The 22884-nt window shown below is 36.1% G+C and overlaps 1 protein-coding gene across 5 annotated transcripts in view; it reads left to right on the forward strand.

Moving 5' to 3' along the window:
• The window catches only part of LOC131064569 (sodium/hydrogen exchanger 8), a 252279-nt gene that overhangs the window by 84782 nt on the left and 144613 nt on the right, over positions 1-22884 (forward strand). For all 5 annotated transcript variants that reach the window (XM_057998748.2, XM_057998751.2, XM_057998752.2 and 2 more), the window contains one exon: positions 2630-2674. In XM_057998748.2, the coding sequence (XP_057854731.1) occupies positions 2630-2674 (45 nt within the window). The remainder of the gene's footprint in view (positions 1-2629; positions 2675-22884) is intronic.

Raw genomic sequence — 22884 nt, forward strand, 5'->3', positions numbered from 1 at the left:
GGGTTATTCGGTGAACCAATGAAGCCTACAGTTATTCATTGCGACAACCAAAGTTGTATAAAACTTTCAGTGAATCCGGTGTTTCATGACAGATCCAAACATATTGAGATTCCATATCATTATGTACGAGACATGGTAGATAGGAATGTGATCCAGTTGGAATACATTTGTACAGGAGATCAAACAGTAGATATTCTTACCAAACCACTCTCAAGGGTGAAAGTTGAGCACTTCAGAAAAGGTCTTGGTATGATTGAAATTTAATTTGGTTTGTACTCCTATGCTTATTAAGATGTTTTATGTGTAAACTTCTTTGTCATGTTAGGACTTTTATGGGTTTATCCCCTTGTGTTCATGTCTAAGAGGTGACGATCTCTCAGATAATGAACACTTGTATGTAGACATTATAAGGTGACGATCTTATGATGTTCAAACCAGTTATCATGTTGGATCTCTAGTATGCCATGGATGTGCCATGATTGTGTTGTGGTAAAACATTTGAATAAAATTTTAGTGCGCATACCACAACTTGAATAAATAGAGAATTTAACTATTTTCCTATACTTATTCCTGAAGTATTGCGTGTTTAGGCAATACTGATATCACGTGCTTAGGTGATATCTTGTCATCACAAGTTGATGTGATGAATGTTTGTATCACATGTTTAGGTGATATTTCATGTCATGTGCATAGGTGATGTGATTTCCTGTATCAGATGATTGATGATACTTCATGTCACATGTTTAGATGATATGATCTTCTAGAGAGTCAGATTACGTAAGGAATACTGACCATCATTAGAAATGTGATGCTAGATATGTTGTCTTTCATTTATCTGAGCTAGCTAAGAGGGAGTGTTGATGCATGATAGCCTCGGTAAGATAAATGATTGAATGAGAGATAAATGAAGTCTCTCATTCAATCATCTATCTTATCGATAGACTATGATAAAGACTTCAGTTATCATTCCTTCATTTGATGATTATTCTTCGACTTATATATATACAACCTTGCTTGCAAATTCCAATCAACATCGGATTCTTAACCAATGTCTAACTACCGATAATTATCGGTTGTAAATCATAAAGCACAGAATACCGATTGGTATCGGTTTACCTTGTTAATCATATGTACACCGATTAGTATCGGTCAAACATGTTAACTATATAAATACCGATTGTTATCGGGTTTAGTAAATGACTGCATACATACTGATTAGTATCAGTTCACTTGTTAATGATATATACGCCGGTTAGTATCGGTTAACTTGTTAATGATATACACGCCGGTTAGTATCGGTTAACTTGTTAAGTTTTATATATTACGATTGGTATAAGATAAATGCGATTATGATTGAAGAGGTGTGATCAAGTAATATCTTGATCGGTCATGTCTATTGGTCAAGGTATTGCTTGATCCTCCTTGTTGGCATATATATATCAATCGGTGATTATGAGAAGGACATCGAAATTAAAAAATGCTCCTTCTCCATCTGCATCATACCAGATAATAATCAGATCTATTATATTAAGAAATAACATACACCCGAAAGAAGAAAAAATAACCTTGAATATAACTTGCATCTTGAATTGAAAATCGAATAACATTTACAAACACTACCGTCAACCAACCGAGACTTATAACTACTTCATGCTCATAATTACCCAATGCCAAAAAACAATTAAAACAAACAATTAATGCATATTCTGATAACGAATATTATCTAACAATAGACATTGTACGTTGCCTACACTCAAATACAAAGCAATACACAGAATTTTTGAAAATTTTAAATCCAAATATTCATTAAGAAGTAAGAAATTACAGTGGGATGTAATTCAAGCTACAAGATGATTTCTAATCAAAACATCCATAGCAGCAAGAATTTGTAGGATTATCTACCACTAAATTGTTCCCAATGCTAAATTTCGTAATGTCACCACAAGAGCAGCCTACAATGGAAGGAGTCAGAGATGTTATCCCTGACATCATAGGTTATGATTTCCTCTCCTACCATCTAAGGTAGAAGAGCTTCTGGAGGAAGTCAGACTAATTTTAAGCTATCTTCCAATGTAGTTTTATGATTAAATGAATTATGATAAAATAGCTTCTTTAACTGTGCGGTGAATACCAAAGTTGTTTTTCAGAGAAAATTTAGTTTTGATAACAATATAGTAGAAAAGGTTTTTGTAGAGTTATAACTTTAAGAATAAAATTCAGTTGTGGCAAATGAACAATCAAAACTGCATCCAACAGGCTGCATAAGAGAATTGAATATCACTATAATTGAAACTAACTTTATACATCATAATTTAGTATATACGAAATTGGGAAAAAATGCTTCAACTTAGTCCTCAATATTAAGATCTTTTGTAGCTAATACATGCTCTTTACATCATGTAGTCAAAAGCTCAATCATCTACAGCTTCATTTTTTTTATAGTCAGCTATGATTTTTGATGATTTCTGAGATTCAAAATGACTTGTGGTCAAAGTGTTACTTTGAGACATTCACCTTAATGATGTTTGTAAGATAAACTATTTTGTAAGCAAGAACTCTAGAAGAATTATAGTGGATTTAATTCGAGAGTTTCTTTTTGTTTAATAGCAGTTATGTCCTTGTTGAACAGGGAAATGGTGGCCTACATAGCAAATACCATGATTTTTATCTTAAGGTTAGATTTATTTTATAATACAATTTTGTTTATAGTTTTCATTTATTTTTATTTTTAATCTTATATTTCTAATAGCAGTTTCTGGAACTTTGTATCTTAGAACAAATTTCTTCTCATATGGCACATTGTGGCTATAATTATGTTTTCATTATAATTTTTTTAATTTAAATTTCCAATTAAGTACTGTAGACATTACATTGTATTCTACACAAAATAATGTAGACATTACATTGTATTCTAGTCACAAGGTAATGGAGTATATAAAATGTTTAGAACACCAAGCAATGAGATTTTGGATTTTTTTTGTCTATTATTGGAGGTGATAATTTATGAAATAGTTTTGGTTATTTATTTTCTATTGTTTAGGAAAAGAAAGCAAGTAGCCATAAGTTGCTTTGTTCAAGAAATAAGAACATATGCACATTCTTTGCTAGAACTTGTGTTGGTAGTATTGATGTTTTTTTTATGACACCTCAAACACAGAAGAAAATACTAATTATTCTATCCTCTCTTGAACAAGGAAACCTCAAATGCTAAACTATGTGATCAAATAAGGCAACCCCAAGGTTTACAATGTGAATAATGCAACTTTATGATGGATAGACTTAGTGAAATGATGTGCTTTGCTGATATCACAAAGGGACCTACGGTTTGCTGGAACTTGGAATACTAAACTAACTTCTGCCAAACAAAGATCAAAAGGAAATGAGATAGAGAATCTAATCTAAAACCTAACAATGCAAAAAATGATTGCTGACTTAGTGAAACCAAATCAAGCTTTGCTTCGCCACGAGGAAACAACTACACAAAGATGGTGCAATCTCCAAAGGGTACGCAAATGATTTTCAAATCACTTATGCACATCAACACCATGAACAATGAGCATAGAGCAATTAAAGTTAAGCTTTCAATATGAGTTTAGACTAACCATGCACTGCAATTTCCAATCAACAAATTCCAAATGGTATGAACATATAAGCTTCATTGTTAATCAACAATAAGATCTTCCATTCGACTAATCAACCGTGCAACATGTTGAAACTCATACAAAGATCCACAATATCTTCAATGGAAATCATATGTTTACTCCAATGTAGTCTTGGCAACAATCTCTAGTCTCCTCCTCCTATTGCTACTTCTACTTGCTAACCAGCTATCAACTGTTAACCTTTACAAATGAGAAGGCAAAGCCTGATATAGAGGTCTTGATTACAAATGAATGGCCCAAATTGATTTGAAATCAACGACCAAGATAATTCTATGAAACCCTAATTCAGATAGTTACAACAACCATCTCATTACATTCAATGTCATACAATGAGAAAATTACAAATCTTTAAGTGCACACCCTTTTACGAAAAGGGTCAATGAGAAAATAAGTTGTGTTGATGTGTTTTTTATGCACATGCGAACACAGAATAAAATACCCAAAAGTATGTTATCCTTTCTTGAACAAAATCTCTTAAATGTTGAAGATTAGGTTAAGGATCACTTGAGAAGACTCCAAGGTTCATGAATGTAGGGTCACTACATGTGGATAAGCTCATTGGTTTGATGTGATTATGCTGGAATCACAAGGGGACTCATGTTTGAATGCCTGAATGCTTGATTTGTTGGAACTTAGACCATCTGATTGTTGCAATCTGGTGATGCTTTTTAATTCTAGACTAGCTCGAGGTTGAAAAAATAGCAAAAGCAAAGGGTTGAGAGAGTCTATTCTAAGGCCTAGAATGTAAGAAGATGGATGAATGATTAGGTAGAATCCTACCGGGCAAGGTCTCACCATCAAACTGAACAATTTGACACAGCTCAATGCAATCTTCTAAGGACATTTCAAAGATGTTCAAATTGTTAAGTTTTGACCAGATTATAATAGGCAGGTGATTTTAAATTTTATTTGTGCTTTGATCACAATCTGATAGGAAAGGATGATGTTCGATCAGTCTGGACTCTGAATATAACTTTGCTCTATCACAGAATATACAAGACCAGCTATTGAATGAATTCAAACTTGCCACAAAGGAATCCCATCTGCAATGTATGTATATCGATCTGCTGTATACGATCTGCTTGAAGATGACTTGCTATATCAATAAACTGTGATATTACACTGTTGTGGATATCCGACTTGCTATGACTATCGTACCTGCTATATGTATCGGATTATTGCCAAGGAAGATGACACGATCTCCCTTATATATGGTGGTGGAGACTTTTCATCAAGAGTCGCATCTTTCCCAAATCACCATGACCCAAACCAAGGGGGGTGGTGGACTTTCAAGTCGGCCGCAAAACAAATTAATTAATCATTAATTAATCGCATAGGGTCATAGTTGCACGTATATAAATATTAATTATATTCTTTCATTCATAAGTCGATAGATGTAATTGTCCAAGGCCGATAGGCCAATTGGACAATTAAGTTGTCTTTGTCGGCCCAGGAGTACGACCAAAGCTACCCTATCATTAACACTCCCTCTTAGCTTAGGGAGGAATCCTTCATAATCTCTATAAGTCACATCACCTCATCGTGATGACTAACACAATGACTACACTCATGTGAATGTTCTGATTTTTAAAATAGGTTAGTATTTTTTAAATTTTATTAACACTTAGATATTAATTTAATCCTTATAATATATTACTGATATCTTAATAATTCCAGATTGCAATATAATGTCGATCTTATTTACTGTTGTATTTATCAGATTTTCTCAATGCTGATTATGCAGTATATCGAACTATCCAAGTTCGTATATGGCAGACTTCTCACACTGCAGATCACTCTATCTTCTCTCACAATATTCTCCGCTTCAATCACCAATCTTGACTATACTTAATATCAACTTTCGTATGTTGACTCTTCTCTATATTGTTCGCTGTGTGTGTCTCACAACCGAATGTGATATGGTTGATATTATATAGGCTCGGTGGTCAACATAGAGTCACAACTCTATGTGAAACTGACATGGTTCCACATAGAGTCGTGACTCCTATGTGGAGCCATGTTTATCGATAACTATTGATAACAATAATCAACGTATAACCAAACAATATGCAATCGGTATAATTAGTGTAACCGATAATATGTTATAACAATATTAATCATTGCATATACAGATTGGTATACTAATACAATCGATGCTATGTATAATCAGTAATATAAAACTATTACTGATTATATATAGGTTCGATGATATATATAATCTGTGATCAGAATGCTACATAACTTCCACACTCCCTCTTAGCAAGGGAGGAATTTCTTCTATCTTTCAATAAGTTATATCACATTGTTGTGAACACAATAGCTCCATTTATTGTGAGAGAAAATTAGGACCTATCAATACTTTCTCAATAACGCCCTAGGGACAAGGTTTGCAATGCAAATTAGGACCAAGAAGAGAGAACCAAGGAAATTTGCTTTGGACCCTTTGGAAGGGTCCAGAGCGAAATTGAGGTTTTAGGCTCAATTTTCTCATCACTGACTTCATATCCAACCTTTCCCCATCAAAACAAGTGTTTTTCTTTAAAAAATGCATGGGAAATGGATTAGTTCATAGTTTTGAGCAAGGTAAAATGCTTTATGAAGAAATTCGCTGTGGACCCTTCGGAAGGGTCAGGAGCGAAATTACTCTTCTAAGCTCAATTCACATCCTTTTTCACTTGGCTTTGTCTTAAAATTGACCTTTGAATCTCTTCCTTGCCATGCATGACCACCATTCAATGTTTCTAATGAGGAATTAGGTCATGTGGAGAATTTCGCCTTGGACCCTTTGGAAGGGTCAGGAGCTTAAACAAATTTCGCTCTGGACCCTTTGGAAGGGTCAGGAGCGAATTTGGTGGTTTTGCCCAAATTCTCCATTTCCTCAAGCTCCAAGTGTATTTATCCTCTTCAAGATGTCATGGGAGCAAGGTTTGTGATGCAAATTAGGACTAAGAAAGAAGGTATGAGGAAATTCACTCTGAACCCTTTGGAAGGGTTAGGAGTGAAATTGTTCTTTGAGCTCACATCCTTAACTCTCCCTCAAATTTTGAAGTCAATTCTTCATAATTGCATGCCTCCAAACTTGCCCATGCTAGCCTTCGTCGTTTGTGCCCATACTTCGATCATTTGCTTCATCACACCAACTCAGATTCCACAGAAGACAAGACTCTGGCCTAACAACTCATAACCTTGACTTATTTGAACCAAAACTCCTAAAGACTTCCTCTACAAAATATACACTCACCAACTTTTTAAGGCAAGATATTGGTAAAATTACATCAGGGTTTAAGGTAGAGAATAAAGACCTCCCCGAGTTTAGGTCAGACTTGGCCCAAAAAAGGACCCCAGACAAGCTCTACGAAGGAAACCCTAGCTCACCTAACCTAGGCCATCACTAACACACTCAAAACACCAAACAAGCAGAGAAAGCTAAGCAAAGAGAAAGAAAGACCCAAAAAAGAGTGGGGGTCCCCATTTTGATGGGGCGATGTGTGAAATGGTCACAACAGGACCCAATTACAAATCTGGAAGCTATAATGGAAGGCCCTAGGAGGTATATGTATGGCTGGCAATACCAACAGATCGAGTGGCTAACTCATGAGGGGATCCAGTTTACGTACAATTTGACGGGAGGCTTTGAGTCCCAGTCTTCAAAAGACGAAGAAGCATCAAGTGTAGCAAGGGAGGAAGAGGTTGAAAAGCCCAAAAAGAAAATAATAAAAGAAAAGGCTAGCAAGGGAACACGAGCATCGAAGAGGATAAAGAGAATCCCAACCAATCACTTGAGGCTCACGTGTGAGGAAAGATACCAATAAGAAGACCAGTGGTCGCCACATCATCGAAGGACCCTAACTTAGACAACAAGGTAGTCGAAATTGATCGTCTACCTACCCCTCCACAGAATGATCCAGTTGCCCAAGAGACAATTGATTTGCAAGAGGCAAATGATCCGTAGCGGACTAATGAGCAAGGAGTAGATACGAAGATCATCAATTTGGATAGACCTGAAAATCAGGTCAAGGGAGAATTTGTGCCGAATGAGGAAGCGAGCAAGCAAGAGCACCAACAGGAAGACAGGCATGAGGAATGACAAGAAGAAGATGATGCAGGAGATAATACTGCAGTCAAAGGGGAGAAAGAAGAGGATAAAACCGAGGAACCCCACAAGATTGAAGAGCAACTGACATTAGAAGTTACTCCACAATTGCTCAGTGAGGTGGGTGAAAATTCGACTGTAAGCAAAGGTCAGGACACAACACCTAATCCGCCTTCTTGCATGTCTAGTCAGCCATGGGTATGCAGTGAATCCGGTGAGGCATCTAGAGAACAAGGCAGGGAGTTAGTAGTCACCTTAGGACAGACTATCCCTCACGAGTGGTTACTAGCCTGAGCCCAGCAGAAGGCAACTGTCACGTCACCCATCAACCTGCAAGACATATTCTCTCGAATAGGGGAATCTCAAGCCAAGGGGAAGAAGCCAAGAACCTATTCTAGAATCACGAAAGATGGACAGAGGAATTGAACAATTCATATTGCTGCTCCGCTTTAAGGCAAACTAGCAGAAGAGGTCTCTTTGGCCGGTTACAACATTACATCTATCATGCTGGGGAAAGTGACCAAAGAGCAAGAAAGGGAAGAGTTCAAGGACTCTGTGCAAAATATACTTAGATAGCTCAACGAAATGATTGCTGAACGAGATATGTATAGAGCATGTGTCGAGCAAGCCGAGGGCTACATAGATCATCTACTGAAGCCACTGCAGCATGCCACCAAGACCCATGTTCCTCCATTAGCACTGGCACAGAAAACCATGACTGAATTTGAGGGAGTGCGCGACATGAGAAAGGCAATTAGAGAATGGACCGAGGGCATCAAGGCAAGGGGAAACCAAGTGATCGAGGATGCAACCAAGATGATAATGGATCTAGAATGAACCTGCCAAAAGCTGCTGGATGTCGAGAAAGAATTCAACAAATTCCACAAGGCGATTGAAAAAGCCCTACCCATCATGAGGGCTTTGTTCTAGACTCATCCTCGGATTCCCGTGCTATAGACAATCCTCAATCCCCATAGCATCAACACTTTTAATGAATGGTACTGGATTTTTAACATGAATGACATGGCAGACACCATCAACAAAGGATGGGATGAGTACAAGGAAATCTCGTCTAATGTTAGGGCTTTCTGTGAGGATGCCCTCAAGACATTAGTCAGCAACTGGAAAGATAACATGGAGAGTGACGAAATGAAATTGCGCTGGAATGGCTGGTTGAAAAGTGATAAGACCACATACTCCACAACTGACATAGAATTCGCCAACAAGCTGCACGCAAACACACTGCAGTTTGAAACTTATCAGATAGGCTGGTTCAAATGACTAAGAAGATTGGATAGTCATTGTGAGGACATCCTCTTCAGAATGCTTAATCACCCTATTTCTCCCCTTAACAATTGTGTACTGTGTGTGTACGATTTGAGAAGTATGTTTAGGTAGAGCAGGCAACAGACCGGGATATTTGGACAGACTATTTGGATGGAGAAAATGACTTTTTGGGGAAAGAATCTACCTTGGAATTATAAAAAAATGTGTTCCCCAAAGTTAGTTATTTCCCCAACTACCCCAGTACATTGCAGATTTTGAGATCCGTGCAAATGCACTTTTTTGGAGGCAACTTTATGGTGGGTAGTTGTTAGTTAGTAGTTGGTAAGGAGGTATGTTCCCTATTAACTAGGTATGGGCAGCCATTCCCTTTAGGATGAATCTAGGCCACGTGTATGTTTAATCTGGGCCATTAATCCAATTTTGAAAACCTATTTAAAGGGACTGGTTTTCCCTTGTTTTTGTAAGAAGTCCTTGAATTGTTGAAGAAACTCTATCGAAATATATACAGAATTAACGGAGTTTAAAGCTGTTGTTATTTCCTATGAGTGCATGGTTCCCTTCACCATTTAAAGTTATGTCATGTATTTTGTTTTCAGGTAATATATTTAGGTTTATATTTGATAGGAATCTTTAGTTTATACCATTAAGGACTGGATGATTGCCAATCCCCCTGCATGGTTAGTCTGAACTTAGTTCGGTTGTTAAATACTAGATGGGTGAATTTCTGGATTCAACATTTGTGTATAATAATTTGAAAATCTAGTTTCCTTTGAAGATTGCAATTGATTTTACTCAGTTGTGTAAAATTTACTGGCAAAGTTAAATTTGGTTTTCATAAGATTTCAATCTATTTACCTGAATATGTTATTTTAAATAGAATAGTTAGTTAATTTCTCCTGTCCTCTCTCTTTTTCCCCTTTTTTAGAAAATTTGAAAGCTGAAACTGTAAAAATAGCATCATACCCAGGAATTATCGGAGGAAGTTAAGACCTGTAGAGTCTTATGGACTTTGTGTAAGCCAAAAGCTTATTCTATCCAAAACGTAAGTCCCCTTGTGTCTATCAGCAAGACATATCAACCATTGAGCTACCCCGTAGTCAAGACCTGAAAAAGTGAACCTTGAGGTTGTCTGGCAATGATCATTTAAAACAACACTGGAACTTCCTTAAGTAAGAGGGAATGGGATTGCTCACGAATTCTATTCTATGTGGACCGGAAGGAGTTGGTAATATGACTTTAGCCACGTCAACAAGTAGGAGGTCTTAATGTCGAAGCTCCTGGGTAAGAGTCTGATGCAGAGGTTCTAGGGTGGATTGAATGACTCAAAACAACAACCAAACTCAGACTCCCAAATCACAAGCCAAGACTCACTCTTGTTTTAGTAATCCATGCATTACTCAACACAAACTCTACCCAATTTACACCAAACCTGACATAACCTCGCAAAATGATTGAGGAACTCAAGGGCAAGCTTTTACAATGGTTAAAGGCATCAGGACTATTCCTCAAATGCAGGGGTTTGACTCCAAGATGCTCCCTTGTAAGGTTTGCCTTGCAATGGCTCCTATACTCTACTAACCCTGCTTAGAGGGTATTTTGGCAATAACTTCCAATCTCTTTATCACCTACACAAAAGGAAAACCTTTTCAGATACCCTTTTGGATGTTCGACAACATATGTTAAAACCCCTATAGGTTTCTTTGGAACATTGGGGTCAAATTCAAATTGTAGAAGGGTTTCAAGTGCATAATTAGGACACTTTTACACACCAAATGCCTCAAAAACAAATCACATAGAGACAACTCCACAGTGAGGACATATCAAGGACAAATAGATTTCACAGGTTTTTACAACCCCATGCTTTGTTTTGACCCCAAATTTCAAATCATTTACCATACCCTTTCTCCCACGGCCTAACACCTGAAAATTTTGGCGTTCAATGCCTCAAACATGATCCAAAAGTTGTCCCTTGCAAAAATAGAAGAAAACCCATATGGATTACCTCCCCATCTACCATTCCACCAATTTTTAGGATTTTTGAATGGTGGAATGTGTAGATTTCATCAAAACCCTCGTTCAGCCCTTGAACCAAGGGTTTCAGAATAGTTTTCGGAAAACGCCCACCAAATGCACAAAACTCAACCAAATCTCACAAAATTGGTCTTGAATGAAAGGTAGTTCATAGAGCTTTTCAAAAAGTGCAGCCTTACATTCTGATCTGTCCGGACAAAGAAGTTATGACCAAAAAAGCATCAAATTTTCAGTCTTCCTCCAATCACCACATGCAATGCCAACAACCCAACCTCGACCAAAATGAGGTTATTTATACTTGTTTGGACCCAAACCAATGTCCCCCAACTGATTTTTGAAAGGGGTAACTGTTGGGAACAACTTTTCATTAAAAAGATGTAAAAGTTGCTAAGCAACTTTTTCATCTTTTGACAATTTTTTGATCCACTCAACATATGGACTTAAAACTTCACAAATACCTTCAAAACACATCAAAATATATCCTAGAACATAGATTACACCATTTCCACTCATGTGGATACATTTGAGTGAGTTTGACCAACTTTTACCCTATTAAGACCCAATACAACTATATGACTCCCATGGCACCAAGGCCTTAGAATTTGATATGAGATGATTACAAATGATATGAGATGACATAAAATGGTCCATAGGGCCTTATTACAACTTGAATCAACACAAAAAACAACACATAAAAAATGCCTTTGTGAGGGAACATTGTAGCCCAGGTGCTCTTGCACCAAAGTCTCCTAATTTGTTCAAAATCATAAGGATTTAGGTTGGCCTCCATTAGGATCCCAAAATCCTCAGGCTCAAGGAATTCATCATCAACAATCCCCTCAGACATTGGATCAATCTCATCAAGGTCAATTGGCTTGTCATCCTCAATAATACCTATTTTTCTCCATTTATGAATTAGACTTTTTCTTATAAGTAAAATACATAATAAATACAATTTCAACTATTGCTAGTATATTAAAAGTCTAACGTTGAGCTTTTTTAAGCTTCGAGCGTAGATTGTGGTGAACAAATACCAAGTCATTCATATGTTGTTGTGTTAGGCGGTTTTGTTTCTTGGAATGTATGTGTTCAATAACACTCCAAGTATACTCACAAGCAGATGAGCTATATGGCTGACTCAAAATGTGTTTCGCCATCCATCTAAGATTTTTGGTTTCATGCCTAAAAAAATCCCACCAATGCACTGAAAAACACATTAATTAGACATGATATCATCCGAGAATATCTTAAAATCTTAACACATTTAATGATCATATCTACAAAAATAGAGAAACTATTAGAAGTTTATAGAATCTACTTGGTTGGAAGGTCTTCTTGCCTTCCACATCAGTCTTCGAGGAAAGAAAACCCCTTGCTTGCTTGTACATTGGTAACTCTGCCATAGTTGCATGCAATTGTTTTGGGTTTGAAAACACTTTCTCCATGCATATGAACAAGCTGCGTGTGATCTCAACATCATCATGTATGAATGAAGAGTTATAGAACATGCTAAATTGAGATAGTATCCTGCAGCATGGTGAGGAGAGTGCATCTGTTGATCCCATCTTCTATCAAGTATTTCCCATAATGGCATGTATTTGTTTCTATTATTTTCCATCCCACCCCTCATCACCTCTTTGGTCCTATCCATGGCCTCATACAAATATCTCATGGAGGGTTTATGTCCACCCACAAGTTTCAAAACTTTTACTAGAGGCTTTGAAAATTCTACAACTTGCCTAACCGCCTCCGAAATCTTCAATGTCTCATAAGATGGGGCTTGAAACCCAAGACCTGCAATTGCAATAGCATCCACCAGACCTTCCCAATATGGAATGACAAGCTAAAGTAGTATCAAAAGTTTTCAATCACCTTTCTTGCTTGTTCATGGACATTCTTTCTCCACCATGTACTCTCCAAAGAGGTCTATGATTCTAGCGTAGTACGAGGTGCAAAGAAATAATTAATTTTTCCTCCACTTGTGTTTGGGCTAGGTGCTGTAGAAGGAGGTGTTGACTTAGATTCCCTAAAATATTGTTGTGCACCACCTGCTTTATCCAAACAGAATTAGAAGCTTCTTCTACTCCAATTGTTGCATTTTTTGCTTTACCCTCAAAAATCCCTAGAAGGGCTTGATTTGCCTAAAAGGTAACATTTACAAGGTATTTAGTGCACCTAGTAGTATCATGTCCTGCTTTCTTTGCCAAATGCCATTTGAAAAAAAAAATGACACTAGTAATTTCTTTCAAACACTGTGCAATGTGTCCATGCAAAATCTTTCTATTGTGGCATTATGATCAAATCTACAAATTTACAAACACATTTCAATTTTAGTTGTTTATTATTGGAGCCCATATATATTATATTCTAGTTTAAAAGTAGATGAAGCTTGGGTAGTCAATCACATTAACAATCAAGTACTTGTATGATATATAACAAATCTACCATTAAAAACAACATTGTTGAATTAATATTAGGTTTAAGATGAAATGCAAAATTGAATAGATAAGTCATGTTTTTTAATACTACTAACCAGAGTTCCCAAACTTGTCGTGAGTCAGGCGAGTTTTCCGAGTTGGCGAGTCGAGCCAAGCCCGACGAGTTTTGACAACTCGTGACTTGGACTCGGCGAGTTTTGCTTGTAACTCGCCTAACTCGGGCGAGTTATGGTAAAACTCGCCGAATCCGAGCTCCAGGACTCGCGCCGCAGCATGTCAGACATGGCAAACAGAGAGTCTGAGGCTGTGGGTATGGCAGAGGAGGAGGATAGAGCACGATCCGGCACAAGCACAACTGATGTTGATCATTGTGGCACCTCACAGGCAGAGACTATGGTTACTCAGTCATGCAGGACCTACCTTAGACCCCTTTGTAGGAGGCAGATAGACTCCTCTAAGGCTGAGGCTGAGGATGAGCTAGAGCTTCTATTTGATGATGTTATAGTGTCTTTAATCTTTATTCAATAATGGGTGCATGAAACAAGTTTTAAATCTCTAAATTTCAAGGGTTTTTTTTATTTTGCCGAGTCTTTGCCGAGTCTTTGCCGAGTTGTTGCCGAGTCATAGCAGAGTCACGAGTCGAGTCGGTCTTGCCGAGTCCGAGTTTGGGAACTTTGCTACTAACCTTCTCACAAGGTTATGCTATTTACTATGTATACATATTAAAAAAGTTCCCAAAATAAAATAAAATAAAATAGAAATTAACATAAATTTACAAATTTCACTATTAGAAATCACTATCCTTATATAACATATTTTTTTACTATGTACCTTATATAAGTTGTAATTTTATTTTTTCATAATTATTATTAAAATTTCTTTACATTTCTAACTTTTAGAAATAATAAAGAAATTTTACAAATGTATTCTCAAATTTTATCTCCGAATTTCCGTAAAACTTGAGAGTATATTTGTAATATTTTACATTTAAAAATATTATAAATATATTCTAAAATTTTATCTGCTTAGTATTTCTTCCCCAAATATACTCTATTTTTTTTTGTTTATCTTCGACCTTGTACACTATGTTAAATTTTTTTTTAAAACAAATTTAAAAACTAAGTACCTCCAGTACTGCTCATGCCTGTAGCTGCTGATGGTACTCTTGTAGCTGGTAAATCGACCTTCTAGTTGCTTGAAACAAGAATTTTTACCTCCTGCGAAAATTATCTGGTTTTCACAAAACCCATTAAATAAATTTTCGGCGATTTTTTATAGCTTCCCACTTCACAGTTTGCGGCAAACATTGACATCCAATTCTTGATGGATTTTTGTTGAATTACGTGTTTAAAATGCGTTTTGGTAGATTTAACTGCCAAAAAATTGCTGTATTCTTGGGGAAGAAATCATGAGTTCTGGCGCGATTTTGGCTTTTTTTTTTTTTTTTTCGTTTTTTTCTTCGATGGTCCAAGTATTTAGAATGGATCCTGGGATGAAACTAGACACTGATTGGATTCCAGATGCTCAGATTCAATCTTGTTGTTACCTAGTGACAATGGCTACTGGTGAGGGTTTCTTTGCTCCCTGTTATACTACAGATAACCCTTCGAACTTCCTTTCCTATGTCATGATAACTACTGATGCTACAGAAAAAAATGGAAATGGTAATGGCTAAGGGAAGGTTACATTCTTTACTTATGGATTTTTATCCCAGGCACTGAAGGAGTCTGCTGCTGCATTCTTCAATTAAAAAAGTTTTTTATATTAAATGATTTCCAAAAGTTGTTTTTCTATTATTACCTGTGCTGCATATAATACCCTCAATATGGGTGATCTGTCAATTTGAGGAATTAAACCCCTGTTTATTGTTAATGAACTGATCATTCGCTCCCAAGATTTCAGCAAGATAACAGACCACATAAGTCCTAATTTATCTGCATATAACTGAAACTAACAACTTATTTTGTTGAGATAACTAACAACCAAGATAGCTAACAACTAAGTGAAACTAACTCACCTTATTCCAGTGTAAGACCTAAGACGGAAAGCTTAGTCTGAATATGACTTGACTGCCGACAGGACCTTTATTATTCTACTTGAAGACCAAAGACTTAATCCTCATCTGACTTAACTACCAGCAGGACCTTTATTATTATAGTTGACGAGTGAAGACTTAGTCCTGATTTGACTGAACTACCGACAAGACCTTCATTTCCTAATTACCCCTACTTGTTAATAGAAATTCCATTCAATGCTCAGATTGAAAAGAGGACATCACAAAATAAGCAACTAATCTTACGAACCAAGTTGCTTCACAATGTGTAAGGCCATTATCTTTACACTCTTCAATGGAAGAAAGAGGCATTGTTTGTTGTTTCTTGCTAACGCATGAAACAAACCTGGTTCCTAGGGTGCATGTCTATCCTCCTGTTGCAGACTTTTTATCATCCAAGGATCCCACCAATTAGCTTCAAGTTCATCATATACAAGCAACTGAATGTTATCATTCATGCCAAACCAAGGCAAAAATATATGTATTCTGTACATATCTCAGAATTTGTTTTTCTTCCTTCTAACATTTAGTCTTTAGATTTCTCATGAATCTGACAAACGTTATCAAGCGGCCAACTTGTTGCAAACATAAGAAGTGTTCAGGTTGGAGGCAATTGGTAAATTAATTACTTATTGTGTATTAGGTGGGATAAAGTTTCACTCTAACCATAGGGTTTTTAAAGGAGAGTCTCTATATAGAGGCATCTATTATCATAAAGGATCATTGAAAGGTAATTTATTTGGTTTGCCTCTCATATGGGGTATATTTGGAGTGAATCCTTAGAGTTAGGAATATTGTTTGTTGTTGCACTACCTCAAAGTTATTCTTCTACGTTGAAGTATATTAAATATTAGGGTACATTGGTTCCCATCATACATCTCTTGTCTCGTGCTATGTAATATTGGATACATTTCTGTATATTTTCAATTGTCGAATGATAGATAAATACACAGGTTAATTCATTATGTCATAAAAAATGTGGCTTATTAAGCATTGTAATTACCATTTACAATGATTCATTCGTGGGTGGTTCCTCCTATATCAGTTTTATATGACCAATTTTATGTGGAGGTCCACTTATCAAATTTGAATTCTGTAATGTCCCTACTAGTTAGGGATCACTGTCCTTCAAAACAGACTGTTAGAATGCAACAAATATATATATATATATATATATATATATATATATATATATATATATATATATACCTAATCTAATTTGCAATTAAACTTCAATTACTTAATTAAAACTAGTCTCAATTCTTATTTAATAAAAAGGATACGAATGCAGTACTGGGACACGTCCTTAGGCGGTTGTAATGCCCGCCGTCTTGGAACCCATCATGGTTCCAAGCCTTACCAGGAAATCAATGGATAATTCTATTCCTGTCTTGGATGTAACATCTTACATCTTACATCCAAGCCTACCAAGCAAGATCATCAATATGATCAATTCCTTGCCTTGGATGATACATCTTATCATCCAAGTCTACCAGAGAGGACCGGCCAAATCCGTCTCTTCTTGGGTGAGCTTTTGACACCCAAGCCTTAACATATATACACATGAATACTCAGTATATATTGCCTACCAGGGATTATCATAATCCCTGAATTAGGCTAAGGGAATTTCCTCCCAATAGCCTCCATCATATAGCCACATTATTGTTATTCATATAATATTCTTTCATTATCATTTTTAATCTATAATTTATGCCTGCCTCTACATCCTTTTAATTACTATTAGTGATCCTACATACATACATATATCCTGCTTATATATATGCATACATACATATATATATATATACCGCATACATACATATATATATTTAAGTTCAGGTAGTATTACACTATATGTTTTACTATAGAATAGTTCTTTATAAGATATTAGTTGACTAATCAACCTTTGTATATACACATATAAAATAAATAAATCAGATTATATTCCCTATAATATAAATTACTATCAATATCCATTTACTAAGTCACTAATCATTATTCCACTTAGTAACTGTAGTGGCAGACAGATCTGATGTGCGTCAGATTTGGTCTGCCATAGTATGTGAAATTGTTAAGTATGAATGTCGTAGTATTAGTATCATTGTAGTTTATGTTAATATTATTATTATTACCTTCTGCATACAACATTATCGGGCTACGTATATTAAGAATTCATATTAGGCACATCGCTACCCTCAAGAACAAATATGTTACTGCATGTTAACTTAATAACAGTTATGACCTCGTTCTGATTCGTGGGAGTCACCAATAGAATGACCACGTCAAATTAGCGATTATATTATTTAGTGCGATGAAATAGATATTATCTGTAGGGTGCTATGATACTGGTTCCTTATTTAATATTCACAAGATTTGTCCAATGGATGATTGGTATAGGCCGATTTGATGGGCCTTGTTGATGAGATGGAGCGATGCTTTGAAATTGTTTCCTACTTCTATTCACATCCTACGAACTGTACAACCTGATTAATGCCAAAGGCCATCACTCCATCGAGCGGATTGTTAAGATATAGCCCTCATGAATCTAACTAATGGTAAATCAGTTATTATCTGGAGAGTGATATATTAACAGAGCATACAGTTTGGAAATTAAACATAAACAAACTAATTGTTATGAACGGTTGCCTCCGTAGGGACATGTCCATACGTAGCAACTGCCACGTATGGACATGTCCCTACATAGGCAACCTTTCCTCTTGTATTTAAACCGGATTCAATGATGGAGACGATCAATAACTCACGGCCATCAGTCTTCCAGAATCGCTGTCATTATTCTTCAATCCATATTTCACAACATGGTATCAGAGCCAGCATATTAAGAGAATAAATTAGACAGTCATATTACTCATAAGCATTTATCGGAAGTAAATAACAAATCAACGCAGAGGCTATATATGCAGATGATATATCCAACTAAGAAAATATTCAAAATGTCAAGTAATATGAGAGTGGAAGATAGACTCGAAGGAGCCTCCAACTTCGTTTCCTGGAAGATACGAATCATTGCCATTCTTGAAGAACTAGAATTAGAGTCTTACATAGAAGAAAATCTAGACATGCCAAATGATGAACCAGAGAAATCTACCTGGAAAAGGCGTAATAATAAAGCAAAGAAAATAATTATTGACTCAGTCAAAGATCATATTCTTCCATCTATAGCCAGACTGCCTAAAGCATATGAAGTATTTAAAACCATTAAAAATACATATGAAGTTAACAATGCGAGCAGAATGTTAACCTTGAAACAACAACTTTTAAACATAAAGTTGAATAAAGATGATACAATATCTACATACTTTTCAAGGATATCTGAAGTAAAAGACCAATTACAAACTATTGGAAATGAGGTAGATGATCAAGAAATCTCTCTCATAGCCCTAAGAGGATTACCAATTTCATGGGAATCCTACATTCAATGTATTAGCAGAACACCCCCCTTACCCAAATTTGAACAACTTAAGAATGAGTGCATTCAAGAGGAATCTCAACTAATCTCAAGAGGATTAGGGACAAATAAAGAAGGAGAAATCCAAGCACTTAATATTTCACAACATGGTATCAGAGCTAGCATATTAAGAGAATAAATTAGACAGCCATATTACTCATAAGCATTTATCGGAAGTAAATAACAAATCAACGTAGAGGCTATATACGCAGAGGATATATCCAACTAAGAAAATATTCAAAATGTCAAGTAATATGAGAGTGGAAGATAGACTCGATACAAATACCTTCAACAAAAAGAAGAAGTTCTCCAAACGGAAGAGAGGAAATAAAAACCATCAGAAAAGAGATATGTCTAAAATTCAGTGTTACAAATGCGACAAATATGGGCACACTCACAAGAATTGTCCAGAAAGGAAGAAAACACAAGCTACTCTAGCCGAAGTCAAAGGAGAAAACTCACTTTTCTTCTTAGCCCTATCAAGCGAAATAAATACAAATAAAAACACTTGGATCGTAGACAGTGGAGCATCAAGGCATATAACTGGATTCAGAAATCAGTTTGAAACACTTAACGAGCACTCAAGTGAAGAGGTTACTATTGGAGATAACTCCACATATCCTGTGAAAGGAATTGGGACCTGTACTATCAAACTAAGAAATGGAGTATCTCTACAATTAAAGGATGTTCTGTTTGTACCTGGAATAAAAAGAAATCTAGCCTCAATCTCAGGCCTAGCTGATCAAGGATATTGGGTTACCTTCAATGAAGATAAAGTTCTACTCTGGCCTAAAAATGCAAATATCAAAAATGCCATAACAGTAGGTTCAAGAGATGGTAGCCTATACAAACTATGCAGTGATCAAAAGGAAGCACTAAATCTTGAAGTTTCAAATAATAATGAATTATGGCACAAAAGATTAGGACACCTAAGATATAGTGCTCTATCCAACATAAAGAAGATTACTTCAGGACTGCCCCAACTAAAATTTGAACACACAGACATTTGCAAAGGATGTGCCTTGGGAAAGAATGTGAAAGTTTCTTTTCCCTCAAGCAAGCACAAATCAAAAGTTATTTTAGAACTAATTCACTCAGACCTATGCGGTCCCATGTCAACACCATCCCTAACTGGATCCTTATACTACATAATCTTTGTTGACGACTACTCTCGAAAAACATGGATATATTTTCTAAAGTGCAAAGACTCAAATGAAGTACTATCTAAGTTCAAAGAATTCAAGGCACTAGTAGAAAACCAGTCAGGGAAGAAAATTAAGGTGTTAAGATCCGACAATGGGGGAGAATATACATCTGACAACTTCAAAGACTTTTGTAATTCTGTTGGGATTAAGAGGGAGTATACTGTACCATATAATCCACAACAGAATGGAGTAGCAGAAAGAAAGAACAGAACCATAATTGAAGCAGCAAAAGCCATGATGCATGACCAAAACTTACACACTTCATTCTGGGCAGAAGCTTCAAATAAAACAGTCTACATTCAAAACAGATGTCCGCACTCAGTTCTAGAAAACATAACTCCTGTAGAAGCTTTTACAGGGAACAAACCAGACTTAAGTCATTTAAGGATATTTGGCTGTCCCGTATATATACATGTTCCTAAAGAAAAGAGGACAAAACTAGAACCATCCGGAAAAAGAGGTATCTTCATTGGCTATAGTGAAAATACTAAAGGATATCGCATTTACATTCCAGGAAAAAAATTTGTTTAGATAAGTAGAGATGTAAAGTTTGAAGAAAACACTACACTCAAAGAACCTGAGGATGATAACATTTCTAAAGAAGAAGAAGATCACATAACTGAGATTGAGAGGGAGAATATCATAGAAAATTCCAAACCTTCAGACATTGAGAGGGAGGACATCATAAGAGCTTCTGAACCTCTTGTTGATGAAAATATTGAAACACTCAATAACAAGAAAAAACCTCTATGGGCAAGGAAAATGATTGAAGAGAATAATGTAGAACCAAATGAAATTTCCAAAGAAAATAAGAGAACAAGAACTCTAAAATGTTATGCTGCACTTCTAACCGAACTCACAAATTCTGAACCAACAAATGTCAGAGAAGCCTTATCAAAACAGGCTTGGAAAGATGCTATGGTTGAAGAATATCAATCTATACTAAAGAATGATGTTTGGGATATAGTTCCTAGACCAAAAGATAAATCAGTTGTCTCATCCAAGTGGTTATTCAAGATCAAATATGCATCTGATGGCAGCATTGAAAAACATAAAGCTCGCTTTGTGGCTAGGGGATTCTCTCAGAAAGCAGGAATTGATTATGAAGAGACATTTGCCCCAGTTGCCCGGTATACGTCAGTAAGAACAATCATTGCAATTGCAGCATCCAAAGGATGGAAAATTCATCAAATGGACGTAAAGACTGCCTTCCTAAATGGTTCAATTGAAGAAGAAGTATATATAGAACAACTAGAAGGATTCACCGTACGTGATAAAAATTGCTATGTTTGTAAACTAAAGAAAGTTCTCTATGGGTTAAAACAAGCACCTAGGGCCTGGTATGCAAGGATAGACAACTATCTCTCCAAACTAGGGTACTCCAAGAACCTAGCAGATCCCAACATCTACTTCAAGGCTTCAAATGGCAATATGATTATATTGGTCCTTTACGTGGATGATCTTTTGATAACAGGAGAGGATAATCTCATTGAGAAATGTAAGCAAGATTTGGCAGCATAATTCGATATGAAGGATCTAGGGCTTCTACATTATTTTTTGGGATTAGAAGTATGGCAGAAGAAAAACTACATCTTCCTAAATCAAGGAAAGTACACCACAGATATTCTAACTAGATTTGGGATGATGGAGTGTAAGCCATTAGCTACACCAATGGAAACTAATTTGCACAAGCTGAAAATTGAGGTAGAAGATTCAGAACCTACAGATCCCACACTCTATAGACAAATCGTCGGTTCACTCACGTATTTGGTAAATACTTGTCCTGATATGTGCTATGCTACAAATGTATTAAGTCACTTCATGTGTGAACCTAAGAAGATACATCTAATGGCTGCTAAACACATTCTAAGACATTTACAAGGCACAATCAGACTTGGCTTAAAGTATGAAAATGTTGAGATTCAACTTGAAGGATATTCTGATTCTGATTGGGCCGGAAGTACCACTGACCGTAAAAGTACTACCGGGTGTTGCTTCAGTCTTGGTTCTGCTATGATATCTTGGTTCACCAGAAAACAGTTAGCAGTTGCACAAAGCTCCACCAAAGCAGAATATATGGCAGCTTCCATGGGAGCTCGTGAAGCGGTATGGCTAAGAAAGTTATTATTTGGATTATTTGGAAAAACTCTGAATTCAACAATAATTCACTGTGATAATCAGAGCTGTATCAAGCTCTCAGTAAATCCAGTTTTTCACAATCGATCCAAACATATTGAGATCCCTTATCACTAGATAAGAGATATGGTAGATCGAAACGTCATAAAACTAGTGTACATCAGTACTGAAGAACAAAATGCGGATATCTTCACCAAGCCACTTGCAAGATTGAAGATAGAATACTTTAGAAGTAAACTTGGTATGACTAGATTATAATTGAGATTATTAGGATGAAATTCCTACCATGTGTAATTTGTTCATGAATAAATAAATAAAATGTATATTGCAATATTCTAACAATATTCTAACTGTGTTCAAGAAGATGACGATCTTCTTATGTTTAAGGTTACTATTTCGAGGTGACGATCTTGACAATAGTTGACCAAGTGTCAAGATTGACTACATTAAGTTGTTGTCCCGGATATCTTGATCCTAAAGTATGTGATCATCTCATGATTGACTTCTTAAGTG

This window comes from Cryptomeria japonica, chromosome 8 (genome assembly GCF_030272615.1).
Source record: "Cryptomeria japonica chromosome 8, Sugi_1.0, whole genome shotgun sequence".
In the NCBI taxonomy this organism is placed as follows: domain Eukaryota; kingdom Viridiplantae; phylum Streptophyta; class Pinopsida; order Cupressales; family Cupressaceae; genus Cryptomeria; species Cryptomeria japonica.